Below are 15277 nucleotides of genomic sequence, written 5' to 3'. Positions count from 1 at the left end.
AAAATGTTTAAGCTTGGCTATAATCTATATTATTCTTTTTACATATTACTGGGTACGCTTTGCTTAATGTCTTGTTTAAAGATCTTTGTATCTGTGCTTTTAAAGGATATTGGATCTGTAGTTATTTTTTGCTTTGTTTTTTATTTTATTTTGGTTTTTACTTAATAACATCTCTTGATTTTAGTATCAGGGTAATGTTGCTTCCTAAAATGAGCTGGGAAGCATTCCCTATCATTTCTGAAGGAGTTGATATCATTTCTTCCGTAAGTATTTTGATAGAGTTCATCAGTTAAAAGTTATATAGATCTGGGGTTGGTAATTTTTTTTTTTTTTTTAAATGGGAAGATTGATTGATTGATTTTTTAGGGAGCGAGAGAGAGCATGTGTGTCTGTGCACACAAGTGAGGAAGACAGGCAGAAGGAGAGAGAGAGAGAGGGAGAGAGAGAATCTTAAGCAGGGTCTATGCTCAGGGTCGAGTCCGATAGGGGACTCGATCCCGTGACTCCGGGTCATGACCTGAGTCGAAATCAAGAGTTGGATGCTCAACCAACTGAGCTACCCAGGCACCCCTAATGGGAAGTTTTAAAATTATGAATTCAATTTCTTTAATAGCTAGAGTGCTACTCATTTCTTTTTAAGCCCATTTTGATAACTTGTGTCTTTTGAGGTATTTGCATTCCATCTAAGTTGTTGAATTTATTGACGTAAAGATGTTCTCATTATTGCCTTACTCCCTTTTTAATTTTTTTTAATGTGTACTTATTTTTGAGAGAGAGAGAGAGAGAGAGAGACAGAATGTGAATGGGGGAAGGGGCAGAGAGAGGCACAGAATTCGAAGCAGGCTCCAAGCTCCACGTTGTCAGCACAGAGCTGGACACGGGGCTCGAACTCACAAACTGAGATCGTGACCTGAGCCGAAGTTGAGCGCTTAACCAACTGAGCCCTGCCTTATTACCTTTTTTTTTTTTTTTCCAACGTTTTTTTTATTTATTTTTGGGACAGACAGAGACAGAGCATGAACGGGGGAGGGGCAGAGAGAGAGGGAGACACAGAATCGGAAACAGGTTCCAGGCTCCGAGCCATCAGCCCAGAGCCTGACGCGGGGCTCGAACTCCCGGACCGCGAGATCGTGACCTGGCTGAAGCCGGACGCCCAACCGACTGCCCCACCCAGGCGCCCCTACCTTTTTAACGTTCATAGAATCTTGTATTGATGTCTCCTTTTTAAGCCTGTTTGTCATTGACATCTTCTTTTTTCTTGATCCATTTGACTAGAGGTTTATTAATTTTTATTAATTTATTCCTTTCAAAGAATGAGTTTTTTTCAGTGATTTTCTGCATTGTTTTCCATATTGTATGGGTTTCTTCTGCCTTTACTGTTTTCTTCATTCTGTCTACTTTGAGTTTAATTTTCTGTCTCTAGATTCTTAAGGTGAAACTTAGATGATTTATTTTAGACTCTTTTTGCCTGTTTGGCCTTTAAAGCTAAAAATTCACTCTGAACACTGCTTAGGCTGCATGCCACGTATTTTGCTATGGTTTCTTTTCCATTCAGTTCAAAATATTTTCCACTTATTCTTTGTTTTCTTCTGTGACCTATAGGTTATTTAGAAATGTGTTGTTCAGTTTCCAAATATTTGAGAATTTTCCACATACCCTTTGGTTATTGATTTCTACTTTAATTCTGTTGTAGTGAGAGAACATACTCTGTATGCGTTCAGTCCTTTTGACTTTGTTGAGACATGTTTTATATTGTCTGTCTTGGTATTCTGTGTGCACTTGAAAAAAAAATCTGTTCTACTGTTGTTGGTTTGAGCTTTATGAAAATGTATTGGATCAAGTCGGTGGATAGTGTTAAGTCTTCTCTATCCTTTTCTCTATCCAACAGGATTTTCTGTATACTCCTTCATAGTTATCGAAAGAAGTGTTGAAATATCCAAATGTAATTGTGAAAATTTCTATTTTTTCCAGTTCCATCAGTTTTTGCTTCATGAACTTTAAAGTTTTTTATAGGTGCACACACATTTAGGATTGTTATGTCTTCTTGATGAATTGACTTCTTTCTTTAATATTATGAAATGTCCTCCTTATCTCTGGTAATATTTCTTGTGCTAATGTCTACTTTGTCTTATATAAATGTAGCAGCTACCTTCCTTACGCTTAATGTTTCTGCATAGCATATCTTTTTCTGTTGTTTTGCTTTTAACCTGTGTATATTTTTATACTGAAAGTGGATTTCTTGTAGACAGCTTATAGTTGTAGTATTTTTGTTTGTCTTAAAATCCAATCTAACAATCTCTGTCATTTATTTATTTATTTATTTATTTATTTATTTATTTATTTATGACCATTTGCACTTAACATGATTATCAATATGGTGGTTAGGTATGAAAATATCATCTTGTATGTTTTTCCTCTCTGGTTCTGTATTCATTTTTTTCTACTTTTCTTGCCTTTTTAAAAATATTAATTTGGTGTCTTTTATATATTTTATTTTATCTCTGCTCTTGGCTTGTTACTTAGACCTCTTCATTTAAAGGTTGCTCTTGGGTTAGCATTATATGCTTTAAGTTATCACTACCTACCTGCAAATACTACTATAGTATCTCTTATAACTATTATAACATCTTTTAGAAGTATACTTATAAGGATACTTCTGTTTCTCTACTATCATCAAGAAATTAAAAAATGAGAAAAAAATCTGTTATGTTTACCCACATAATTATCCATATTTACCCATGTGGTCTGGCATTCTGTTCTTTTGTATTGATTCAGATTGCCATCTGGTATTATTTTCATTTAAGCCTGAAGAACTTCCTTTATCATTTCTTGGAATATAAGTTTGTTGGCAATTTTCTCATCTTTTGTTTGTCTGAAAAAGTATGTATTTCACCCCCATTTTTGAAGAATATTTTTGCTGTTGCTTCAGGTTTGTAATTCTTTCATTCAGCTCTTGAAAACTGTTGTGTTTGCATTCTGGCTTGCACTTACTGATAAGAGGTCTGAATTTATTCGGATCTTTGATTTTAACACAGTGTATCTTTTATCCTTAGGCTGCCCTTGAGATTATCTCTTTAACATTGGTTTTTGGTGATTTGATTATGATATACCTTTGTGTATGGTTTTTTTTTTTTTTAGTGGTTATTCATTTTTTGAGAGATAGAGCATGAGTGGGGGAGGGACAGAGATAGAGGGAGACACAGAATCCCATGCAGGCTCCAGGCTCTGCACTGACAGCACAGAGCCCGATGCGGGGCTCGAACTCACGGGCCATGAGATCTTGACCTGAGCCGAAGTCGGCCACTTAACCGACTGAGCCACCCAGGATCCCTGCTTTGTGTACAGTTTTGAGGTTTATCCTTCTTGGGTTTGTTGAGCTTTTAGAGTTGTGAGTTTATAATTTCACCAAATTTGGAAGGCTTTGGGGTATTTAGTCAAATATTTAAAAATATTTTCTCCTCCTCTCCTGAGACTCCAGTTATACCTATTCAAGAACTTGTTTTATTGGGAGGTTCGGGTGTATCCTTAGGGTGTTTGCTACAACTCCCCAAAGCAGAGAGCTGGTGACCTTCCTACTATGTCAGTAGCCGTAACCCTCCAGCTACTACAGGTCAGAAGGTCCATTGGTGCCTTTGTAGATGACTTTTGTTTAATGACAAAATCTATAATGGGGAATTTTCTGATGATCATCTCACTCAGTGAATAGGATTAAGATGAAAATCTTCCCTAGGATATACCTGGAAGACTCAAAATAATTCTAATTTGATAATATAGATACACTGTTGATAGTAGCAGCTGGTTCGTTATGTAATTGAATGTGACATTAATTCTCCTCCTATGCTTTGTCACATTTCTCTTATGCTTCAGTGCAGGAATCACAGCCACGGCCCCCACCCTCCAGGATTTGGTCGACATGGAGTCTGTGCATATGAAAGCAAAGAACTTGCCAAGGCGAGAGAAGCTCTTCCTCTTATAGAGGACTCTAGTAACTGTGACATTGTAAAAGCTACTCAGTAAGTCTCCCCAGTACTTCATCTGATCATTTCTGCATTCTGTGGAATCGTATTAATGTTTGTGCAGTTTGTGGCACCTTCCTTACCTCATACTCTAGCGGCTAGTATTTGTCCTATGGGCATCAGAGCACTTAATACAGTGCACCTTAGCAGTTTACTACCGGTCTCTGCCATTAGATCATGAGCAGCTTAGGAGCGAAAGCACGTCATTTTCATCCTTGTCACCCCAGTGCTTTTGCATACTTCTTGTGTTTGCTGCCAAATAAATGTTCGTTGAGTGAATTAATGATTATAAATGACAGTAAAACTAGACTCTTGAGTTTGAAACAAATTAGAGTTTTCAAAAATGTGCTACAACCTAAATAAGTCAACGGGATAGAAAAATATCAGCTCGGACACTTATGGATATTTTAAACGATTATTTATCAAGTACTTTCTTTCTTTTTTTTAAAATGTTTATTTATGTTGAGAGAGAGAGCGAGCGCAGCAGGAGGAGCGGGGGAAAGAGAGTCCCAAGCAGTCTCCGCACCGTCAGCGCAGACCCTGATGTGGGACTTGATCTCACGAAGCTGGAGATCATGACCTGAGCCGAAACCGAGAGTTGGATGCTTAATCAACTGAACCGCCCAGGCGCCCCTCAAATACTTTCTATGTACCCATTGTACTGGGTGCCCTGGAAAAATGTCAGTAAAATAGAAATAGGTATTCTGGCCACTTGAAACATATAGTGGGTTATTTGCTTGCACTGTAAATGAAAGTGTGTTTTGAAAGTTTCCCCTTGAGATCTCCATATGTGGGTATTTGTATTAAATCATTTCTAACATTTTCCCCCTCATGGATCTCACTGGTTATTAACATCCACCCCACCTCTTACCGTTGAACATGTTTCAAAATATTTTGTCTTTTAGATTACATTAATTAGGAATCATTTTCTTAGTGATCAAATGTAAATCTGCCCATCAGAGCTTCTAATCAGCATGTAAGGAACTAATGTTACCACACTAACTTGATATAATTTCTCTCAAAAGCAAAGATGTTTGGTGACTGATTAGTCTGTTAGGCCTTAACAAAAACTAATCTATTATTTATGTTAAAAAATAATCAACTTGTGGTGCCTGGGTAGCTCAGCTGGTTAAGCGTCTGACTTCAGCTCAGGTCATGATCTTGCAGTTCGTAAGTTTGAGCCCCACGTCGGGTTCTGCGCTGACAGCTCAGAGCCTGGAACCTGCTTCGGATTCTGTGTCTTCTCCCTCTCTCTGCCCCTCCCCTGCTTGTGCTCTGTCTCTCAAAAATAAATAAATGTTAAAAAAAGAAATCAATAATTATTTGAGTATTCTAATTACTAATTCATATGAACTCGAAAAGCCCTTGGAACTGCTACTTTAGGTGAGTCTTTTTTGATATTACTTGTATTATTATGTTTATGTGAAGGTAAGAGTGTTCTTAAGGTAATTATTTGCTTTAATTAGCATAGAAGCATTTAAATGTTTCTCTGCTGCCAGTAGAGCTCTGTTATGATAAATAAAAGAAATTAGGCTATGTTCACAGAGAATTCCAGTAAAAACTCACGTTTTATATCTTTCCTAAAATTTACATTAGGTCTTAGACCTCCTTAAGTGGTTGTGGGAATATCATTAGGTGGTGTTTGGAAAAGGCAAAGAGAGCTAGGATATGTATGTTCTCTAAATCACCGAAATCCTAATTAATGTGTACTCTTACTGTATTTCTCACATAAAGGGAGTATTTCTTTTTCAGTAAAATGTTAAAGTTGACCTTTAAAACATGGAGAATATAAATATACGTATCTTTATTCACAGTTCACTCTCTTATTACTATTTTCACTTAACATTGTCAATAAGTATCTCTACCTTTTAAAAAGTACCGTAAAGACAGCCTGATCAGCACACACATTTTGGTGAGGTATACGTTATTTAATTTAACATTGTGATTTTCACCCTTAAGGGCCTATTGAAACATTTGGCTCCCTCTAAATAGAAATAAGTATCGGGGCGCCTGGGTGGCTCAGTCAGTTAAGCATCCGCCTTGATTTCGGCTCAAGTCGTGATCTCACAGTTCGTAGGTTCGAGCCCCACGTCGGGCTCTGTGCTGACAGTATGGAGCCTGCTTGGGATTCTCTCCTTCTCCTTCTCTTTCTGCTCCTTCCCAACTCGCACGCACGCACGTGTGCTCTTTCTCTCAAATAAACTTAAAAAAAAAAAAAAAACAAACATAAAAAATAAGTCTCAAAGTGCTAAATGGTCTGTTGGGGACTTAATAGTTTCTATTAGAAAGAAATAAAGCTAATGAATGATTTAAAAAATTTTTGTAGTATTCAAAAGATATTTTTTATTCTGATAGTCACTTAAATAACCATCTTAAATATCCCTCAAGTCCATTCCTCCTTTTCCATTCTTACTGCCTCTCTTAGTTCAGGTTCTCATTACCTCCCACCTATTTTTATGTACAAGAGTCATGCTCTTCTTTTTTTTTTTTTTTAAATTTTTTTTTTTCAACGTTTATTTATTTTTGGGATAGAGAGAGACAGAGCATGAACGGGGGAGGGGCAGAGAGAGAGGGAGACACAGAATCGGAAACAGGCTCCAGGCTCTGAGCCATCAGCCCAGAGCCCGACGCGGGGCTCGAACTCACGGACCGCGAGATCGTGACCTGGCTGAAGTCGGACGCTTAACCGACTGCGCCACCCAGGCGCCCCAAGAGTCATGCTCTTCTGATTAGCCTCCATATCACCACAAATGGGATCTTTCTTAGAACTCAGAGTGGGTATGCTTTCCTTTTTAAAATCTTCAGAAGCTTCCCTTCGAACTATCAAGTCTTAAGCTGCATAGCATGGCATAGAGGCCCATGCAGCCTTTGCTTGCCTCTTTTAGCCTGATCTCTTGCCACTCCCTTTTGTTATGCTTTTATGTTTCTGCTGTGCTAAATTGCTTATATTTCTCTGAACATCCATGCAGTTTCACGTCTCTGGTTTTTATACATGCTCTTTTCTCTGCCTGAAATGCCCTTCCTTCAGCCTGTAAAACAGCTTATACATCATGCTTTATCTCCTTCAGGAAGGGCTAATCATTCCTTTCTTTGCTATAATTACACCACGCCCACATCGTATTGTTGAATTTATCCCATTCCAAGTTTGCTGTTAGTCTGTCTCTCTTATTCAGGGATAGGATTGTAGTTAGGGACGAGCATCATACATTCCTGGCATATAGGAAATGATAAAATGAAATTTATTGAGGGGAGGGCAAATGTGAATGTTGAAGTTTAGTTAAGAAAATCAAGTTCAACTCCACGTGTATCTGTCTGATGAGTTAGTAAATAAAGTTTACTTTTTTATTGTTTGGCTTAAGAATACATCCTCTTTATTTTTATCCTTGTTAATTATTGTATCTGTGTTGGCTGAGAGATTAAAGACATGGTAAACGGAATAAATTTTGGTATTTGAAATTATTTTAATGGTATCATTCTGCCTTTTTTTCCCCCCTCTTATTTCAGGTACGGGATTTTTGAACGTTGTAAAGAGTTGGTAGAAGCAGGATATGATGTCAGGCAACCAGACAAAGAAAATGTGTCGCTTCTTCATTGGGCTGCTATTAACAACAGGCTGGATCTTGTAAAGTAAGATGGGCTGTGTGTGTGTTATTAAGTATGTATTTTTTATTCTAGACCTCTTTTCAGTTGTCTTTTTCTTTCAGTACAAGTATGAATGCTGTACCATCTATAATCTTTTATTGTGAATGAATACCTGAAATTTTGTGCTGCATGCATCGGTTATTATTGTGTTGAAAAGGGCTTTATTGACCCATCTAGTTCAGGACTCTCACTGGCCCAAAAAGGAAAATTAAAGATAAAGCCATGGGACCCATTGTAAAGATAAAGTTCAGGCAATGAAATGGAATACTGTTGTTTTTGTTTTTTTCTTTTCTAAGTAGCCTCTAGGCCCCACGTGGGGCTTGAACTCACAACCCCAAGATCAAGAGTTGCATGCTTTACTGACTGAGCCAGCCAGGTGCCCTGAACATTTTTTGAAAAGGAAAAACGTAACATAAACTGTCTCAGGATAGAACAGAAAGTTTCGTCTAGTTTAGAAAAAACATGGAAATATTTTACTTTGTTAAAATCCCAGGAGGTATGGATGGGTAGGAGAATGATTTAACCATTTTTTAGATTAAATATAGAATACATTTTTAGGTAGACATGTTTGGATTGTATGAAATATTTCCCCTTCATAGAGCATTACTTCCCCATTGTGTGGTTTTTGTTTGTTTCTTTATTTTATACCTTAGCATGTAAATTAAATGTGTGTATGTGAATGTGTATGTATTTTGTATTATATATATTTAAAATCCTTGGGATTTAAGAAAATAAAAATGTACTAAAGTTTAAAATACACTTAAAAAACCACACTTTACAGTCACAGGCAAACACCTTTTCTGTGGAAATAAACTAGTATATTATTTAGATAATATGATGTATGAAGTACAACTTGAGCATAATGAGACCACTTCCTGTAAACCACAGAAGAATATAAGTCTCTTCATCTTATAGGTTCACTTGATACAGTGTATCAGCTCTGCGACCCCAAAATAGGAAGCCAAATACTCAGAATATCTAACTTTTCTGAAAGGATTTTGAATTAAGTTTTTACTACTTACTTTTAGAATTCAATTCCACATAGTAATTCTACAAGTGACATTATTCCACCTTTCTCCTTGTGGGTTAAGTAGAATATCTGTGTGATCCTAAGTGTTTTGAATATAAACCATTTTAAGAGTGCTGGGTAATTAGAATATATGGTGAGAGTAGTTATCATGCGTTTGGTATGTAAGTTATGATGGAAAGCTTATGACAGCAGGAGTAATTACTGATATGCTAAGACTATTTCACCAGGGATCTGTTTGATGCCTTTGTGTGAATCTCAGACTTCTGTAGGTCTGAGTGTTTCAGGGGAGGGTCATTATTATAATTTCTGTTGTCGTATATTTATCACTAAGAAAAATTGATGTTTTCTTTCTCAGTATGTATTTTAAGTTTTAAATCTTATTTTCATTTATGTCTGCTTTTAATAGGTTTTATATTTCAAAAGGTGCTGTAGTAGATCAGTTGGGTGGAGATTTAAATTCGACACCTCTTCACTGGGCCATCAGGTAAAGATTTCTTGGAACACTGAAATTGCTGTTCAGAGTCACGGTGACTTAAGTTCATTTTCTGAATCTTGTAGACTAGCACTTTCTGGCAGAACTTTCTGTGACGATGGAAATGTTCTATTTTGTGCCATCGAGTATTGTGGCTACTAGCCACATAGGAAATGTGAAATGTGGCTAATGCAACTAAGGAAATGAATTTTTAATTTTATTTAATTTTAACTAATTTGAATTTAAATAGCCAGTGTGCCTAGTAACTATCATATCGGGAAACTGCTGTTGTGGGCCATAAGAAAGGCTTTCTTTCCCTTTTTTCCCTTTCATTAAAAAAAGAAAATTATAGTTTTGGGACAGTATATTTTTTTTGTTTAATTTAGGGTCCCACTATGATGCTAAAACTGAAATATGTGTATTATACTTTCTTATAATCAAAATAAGTATCTTTTATAGCTGATCATATGGATAAAGTGATAAGTCAGTGAACTGTAAACTTACTTAGTGTTTTTCTCTGGAATATATTGGCCATTTGAAGCTGAAATTAATATGTGCCTGTCTTGATACTTAACAGTTTCTTCATCTGTCATTTCTTTTTAAAGTTTTATTTATTTTGTGAGAGAGAGATTGGGGGAGGGGCAGAGGGAGAGATGGAATTGGCGCTTACAGTTCCAAGCCCCATGCCGGGCCCGAACTCAAAAAACACAAGATCATTACCTGAACTGAAGTCTGAAGTCGCGAGTCTAGTGCTTAACCAGCCGAGCCAACCAGACGCTCTTCTTCATCTGTCATTTTAATTCCAGTCTCTGGTTGGTGGGGTTGACGTGAACCTAGAACTAAAATGAGTGCTTGTTTATTTAAGACAGGAGTAGAATCTTTTTCCCACTGCCCAGAATTTTGAAGAATCTAAGGTTGACCAACTCATCCCTTTTGAGCAAGTGGGGTGCAATGCTTTACATGGAAAATGAGCCATATTCAAATGTAGAAGTCTGTAGTTCCTAAGAATAATATTATCATAGTATGTACCTGCAATCTGAATGTTATACCTCAATTCTCATGATTATTTCTTGGTTTTAAAATAACAACAGTGAAGTGTACATGGTTTTGAAGTTTTCATTTTCAGGGGCACCTGGGTGGTTCAGTCAGTTAAGCGTCTGACTTTGGCTCAGGTCCTGATCTCATGGTTTGTGAGTTGGAGCCCTGAGTTGGGCTCTGTGCTGACAGCTCGGAGCCTGCAGCCTGCTTCGGATTCTGTGTTTCCCTCTCTCTCTGTCCCTCCCCTGCTCGCACTCTGTCTCTCTCAAAAATAAATAAACGTTAAAAAAATTTTTTTTAAGTTTTTATTTTTAGCATTAGTCATGTATAATAATTATTATTATACATGTATTATTTATACGTTATAGCAACACAAGGTTTGATAATAGATTGGAAGGTTATTAAGTGTATTACCTGCATTCAAGAAGGACTGTCCAGATAGCCCTAAGTTTGGAGTGTCAAAGTGAAATACATTTGGACAGTCTCCAGTGTTTTGAAAGTCTGTTCAGAAATACTCTTTGTATCGAACCAAAATCTCTCATGTTGTAAAGTTTTTTGTTTTTTTTTTTTAATATTTATTTATTTTTGAAAGAGAGAGAGCGAGAGAGAGAATATGAATAAGCAGGGGAGGGGCAGACAGACAGGGAGACACAGAATCTGAAGCAGGCTCCAGGCTCCGAGCTGTCAGCACAGAGCCCGATGTGGGGCTCGAACCCATGAACCATGAGCTCGTGACCTGAACTGAGGTCGGGCACTTAACCGACTGAGCCACCCAGGTGCCCCCCAAATCTCTCATGTCTTAGGGATACCAGTTTCTTCCTGAATTTTTTTCTTTTACTGCATGCTGTAGAAAATGGTGTAATTTTTACTCTCTATTTGCAGACAAGGACATTTGCCTATGGTCATATTATTACTCCAGTATGGAGCCGACCCCACTCTCATCGATGGGGAGGGATTCAGCAGCATCCACCTGGCAGTATTATTTCAACACATGCCTATTATAGCATATCTCATCTCAAAAGGACAGGTATGTTTAGAAACATATCTTATACTCCAGCTGCTGTGAATCTGAAGAGATTGGGAGGATGATTAGTAGTAGGTCTGCCCTCAGTTTTAGAGTGTATGTTATGGGTATCAAATATTCAAATATTAGCCCCAGTAAGTCTAGGTATTGAATGCTGCTTTTCCAGCTTCATTGGAGCAAAAAGGACAGGTCATTTAGCTCAGTAACATGTAATAGATGTTTTTGAAACTTGTAAGCCTATAATAGATTTTCTTATGATCCCAGTAATTTGCAGAGTTTTTCAAAAACATGACTTCAAAAGCCTGTATTTTTCTTCTGGTTGAATGTAGAAATGGTAGTCAGATCACTAAATGAACCCATCATTTGCTTTCATTATTTGAGTGCAAATAGGAGACCAATTTGAATGTGTGCTTCTTATTGTTCTCTAAAGTAATTCCATGAAAAATGACTTGCCTTAAGAGGCATCCATTTATGGCACAGGTTAAATTATAGGGTATTGGCAGTGGGAGTCTCCCTGTCAGCCATACTTGCCTGGGATATGCTTTCTGGTAGCAGAGTGGTTTCTGTATCAGCAGACTCGCCTATAACAGGCGTGGAAACATGTTTGCACAAATGCTGTTGGAATGATTGTGTTCCTTTTAAATAAGCACTTTCTCTCAGACTTAGCCCACTGAAGTAGAATAATTATAACCTCCTGGGTCTCATTTTGGGAAGACGTATGAGGAGGAGCCCTGTTTGCTTCTCCTTGGGCTCTTTCCCAAGTCGTATTCCTCCAAGGCCCAAGAGACACTTCGGTAACTGAAACTCTTTCCTTGACTTGGTTAGAACCATTATTGTGCACCTCAAACACGGGCCCATTTTATTAAAAGGAGCATATCCTTATGGAGATATGGTTTCCTTCCCCACCCCCCATATTATAAAAAATCGAAAAGAACTTTTCATGTTTTAGTCTTTGAAACATAAGTCCAAAATTACAATGAGTTGCCTCAGAAAAGATAGAGGTTTCATTGTCACTGGAAGTGTTTACATGGAGACTGGGTGGCTTTGTGTAAGACATGATAATTTGAATTACTGTGTCAGGTAAGGTCTAAACTAGATGACTCCTAAGGTCTCTTATATCTGATGGTGGTTGTCAGCATTTTCCTCTTTCCCTTCGCTTTCTTCCATTCACATCATGCAACACTTTGAAGCGTGTATTCAGATTTTTCCTTTATGAGTATTTTGTAGAAATCAATGGATTTTCACCCTTTGGGTGAGGAGCAGAACACTGTTTTGTTCAAATGATACAGAACGCTTCTTGTAAAAGCAATGGTGATGTTGAATGTATTAAAGAGATACTTCTATTAAAGAGATAATTCTATTAAAGAGAGAATTTTGACTGTGTTTACAGTTAGGCTGATTGACTCTTCTTTTCGAACAGAGTGTGAATATGACAGATTTAAATGGGCAGACACCTCTCATGTTATCAGCTCACAAAGTACTTGGGTAAGTAAGTCTAACTGACTTGCCTTTTTCTGATTCTTGGTTCTAACAATTTCTTTTCTGTGTGTATAATTTTAAGTAGCCTAGTCTATGTTGAGATGATACTACATTCTGAAGATTTTCTACCCTGTGACTATGGTATGAACGTTTAATGTAGTTACGGCTAGAAAAGCACCACTGAAATAAAATTTCTCTTCTGATAGCTTTGGGGAACAATTTGAAAACTGCTAATAAGAAAAAATTTTCCTTTTAGAACAGGTAGAGATTTTATAGTATATGCTGTGAACATGGCTTATATTTCTCAGTTTGCATTTTTTAAAAAAATGACTACAGGTTTAAATGTTCTCCAAGTTTGAAATCGAGATGATAAAATCTTCTTTCCAGACAACAGTATGTTTTAAGGTTCTCTGACATTGTTGACTGCTCTGAAAATAGCAGATTTTGAATATCTATGAATATGAGTATGGTCTGTTTATATGTTTCTATCAGGTACTTACATGTTTAAGTTTTTCTGTTTGTTTATAAACACATGTGATTAATGGCCACCATGTAGTCTAACTTCTGGTATTCTGTTCAAATACTTGCTACAGTTTTGCCTTTATGAATTTGTGTTGTGCTTAATTTCTGATTCTACTTTTACTTAGGATTTCTCTCCTAGGATCCAAGGTAGTTGTGATGCCATTTCCTTTTGATCATGGAGTGCTGGGGCTGAGGGTTGAATTTTGTTAAAAAGCATTTTGTCTTTTTCGCTGACAACTCTGAGGTCAGATAATAGTGTTTAAAGATGTTGATAGAATAAGTAAAATAGAATACTGCTTTATTAAAAGAATCTCTTGAGTAGTCATGAAGGAAGAGAAGGTATTTATGGTAAAGTAAAAATATTTTATTGAACTCTGCCTTTTAGTCCATAGGTTTCTAAGATAAATGAATGTTTTAGGACATTATTTATGCCTGCTTTATTTAATAATTGGTTAAAGGAAGCATGGAAGTCAGCTTTTGATTTATCTCCTCAAATATAGTGTTGTGTACATTTAGTTTTTAATTAGATAAATAACATAGCATTGGCCCAAGTTAAATTCACAATAAAAAAAAAAAGGTAAGCGATACAATAACTACATGAAAGTAAAAGTTTGAAAAACAAAAGCAGTTATTCCAGCATATTGATGTTGAAATTATCGTATTTGTATTGCTGACTATCACATAATAGATGTCTTTTTTTGGAGGTGCATCTCTCCTATTAGCCCCTGGAATAGAACTCTGCACAAAGAAGTTTCTCGATCTTCAGAATACTTAACTGAGTGGTTAATTTATATGTTAGCTTAAGATTCATTATTTGCATTTACCTTTCAAATCATTCATCTCTCTAATACTCCTTGGTATTTTATTGTTTTGAGACAGGCCAGAACCAACTGGATTTCTTTTAAAGTTTAATCCTTCTCTCAGTGTGGTTGATAAAATACACCAAAACACTCCACTCCACTGGGCAGTTGCAGCGGGAAATGTTAATGCTGTAGATAAACTTTTGGAAGCCGGTTCTAGCCTGGACATCCGAAATGTTAAGGTATGACCAGGTATTTATCTCCTTTAGTTTATTATATATTCAGTTAGAAAATTAGTACATCAACATAAACATAAGCTATACATATATTTTTCAATTACCACAAGATAAATAACCAATGACAGTAACTGACTACTTCCAGAATGAATACACTGAGTCTATGATTCTGCTGATTTCTTGTACAATGTTTAACACCCATACTCTATCAAAAATATAATTGAACTTTCTCTCTCTCTCTCTCTTTTTTTTTTTAAGGGCGAAACACCTCTTGATATGGCTCTACAAAACAAAAATAGGCTCATTATTCACATGCTAAAAACAGAAGCCAAAATGAGAGCTAACAAAAAGTTCAGACTCTGGAGGTGGCTGCAGAAATGCGAGGTATTTTCATATGGGTCTTGTTCTGTGGGCCATAAGAACCGTTTTATTCATTTGTGTTTCTGTTTTTAAGGCAAATCAGGGAGGAAACCAGGATGAAACCAGGGAGTTGGCTTAGGGCTGCATTATATCCACTGGTCACATCTGCCCCATGTGTCCCATAGCCCAGAGTTGGAAGTGTGGCACTTTCACTGGCAATTTACTATTGGTCCTCAGCTAGATGGCTCTAAAGCTACATGTTATCTTGTGAATATCATAGCAGACTTCCACATTTACTTAATGAATGAATTGAAACAGATGGTTTAAATTCTTAGAGTAGCAAGAGGAAAATTTGTTTTTACTGAAAATCTTTTTCAAGGGGCAAACAGTAGCATTCAATGTTTTGTTAGAATCATGAGGAGTTAGCAGACTTCACAAAATGAAAACATCTAGAATTTCAAGAGATGACCCCCAGTTTTATGCTTTGTTCAACTTGGCAGTTCTTCTGAGTGATGTCCTCCTGAACTTAACAGTTAAACCGATGGGGAAAGTTAAGAAGTTCAGCTTATTCTCATAAAAATCTAGCCCTAGTAGTGTCGTATTAGTCATAATTCAAATTGTTAAAATGGGGTGTTGAACTGATTCTGTTTTTAATGTT

General features: G+C 36.7%; 1 protein-coding gene across 4 annotated transcripts in view; it reads left to right on the top strand.

Annotated features, from left to right (window-relative positions):
* Positions 1-15277, top strand: part of ZDHHC13 (zDHHC palmitoyltransferase 13) — a 52009-nt gene that overhangs the window by 9999 nt on the left and 26733 nt on the right. For 3 of the 4 annotated variants that reach the window (XM_086677822.1, XM_086677820.1, XM_086677821.1), the window contains exons 2-8: positions 3868-4013; positions 7521-7643; positions 9095-9172; positions 11081-11225; positions 12643-12707; positions 14103-14265; positions 14518-14643. In XM_086677822.1, coding sequence (XP_086533948.1) covers positions 3868-4013; positions 7521-7643; positions 9095-9172; positions 11081-11225; positions 12643-12707; positions 14103-14265; positions 14518-14643 — 846 coding nt within the window. The remainder of the gene's footprint in view (positions 1-3867; positions 4014-7520; positions 7644-9094; positions 9173-11080; positions 11226-12642; positions 12708-14102; positions 14266-14517; positions 14644-15277) is intronic. The other variant, XM_086677823.1, reaches the window with a different exon arrangement.

This window comes from Puma concolor, chromosome D1, assembly GCF_028749965.1.
Source record: "Puma concolor isolate L17-30 chromosome D1, mPumCon1.1.hap2, whole genome shotgun sequence".
Classification (NCBI taxonomy): domain Eukaryota; kingdom Metazoa; phylum Chordata; class Mammalia; order Carnivora; family Felidae; genus Puma; species Puma concolor.
Note: the sequence above shows the minus strand (reverse complement) of the source record. Positions and strands in the feature narration are given on the sequence as shown.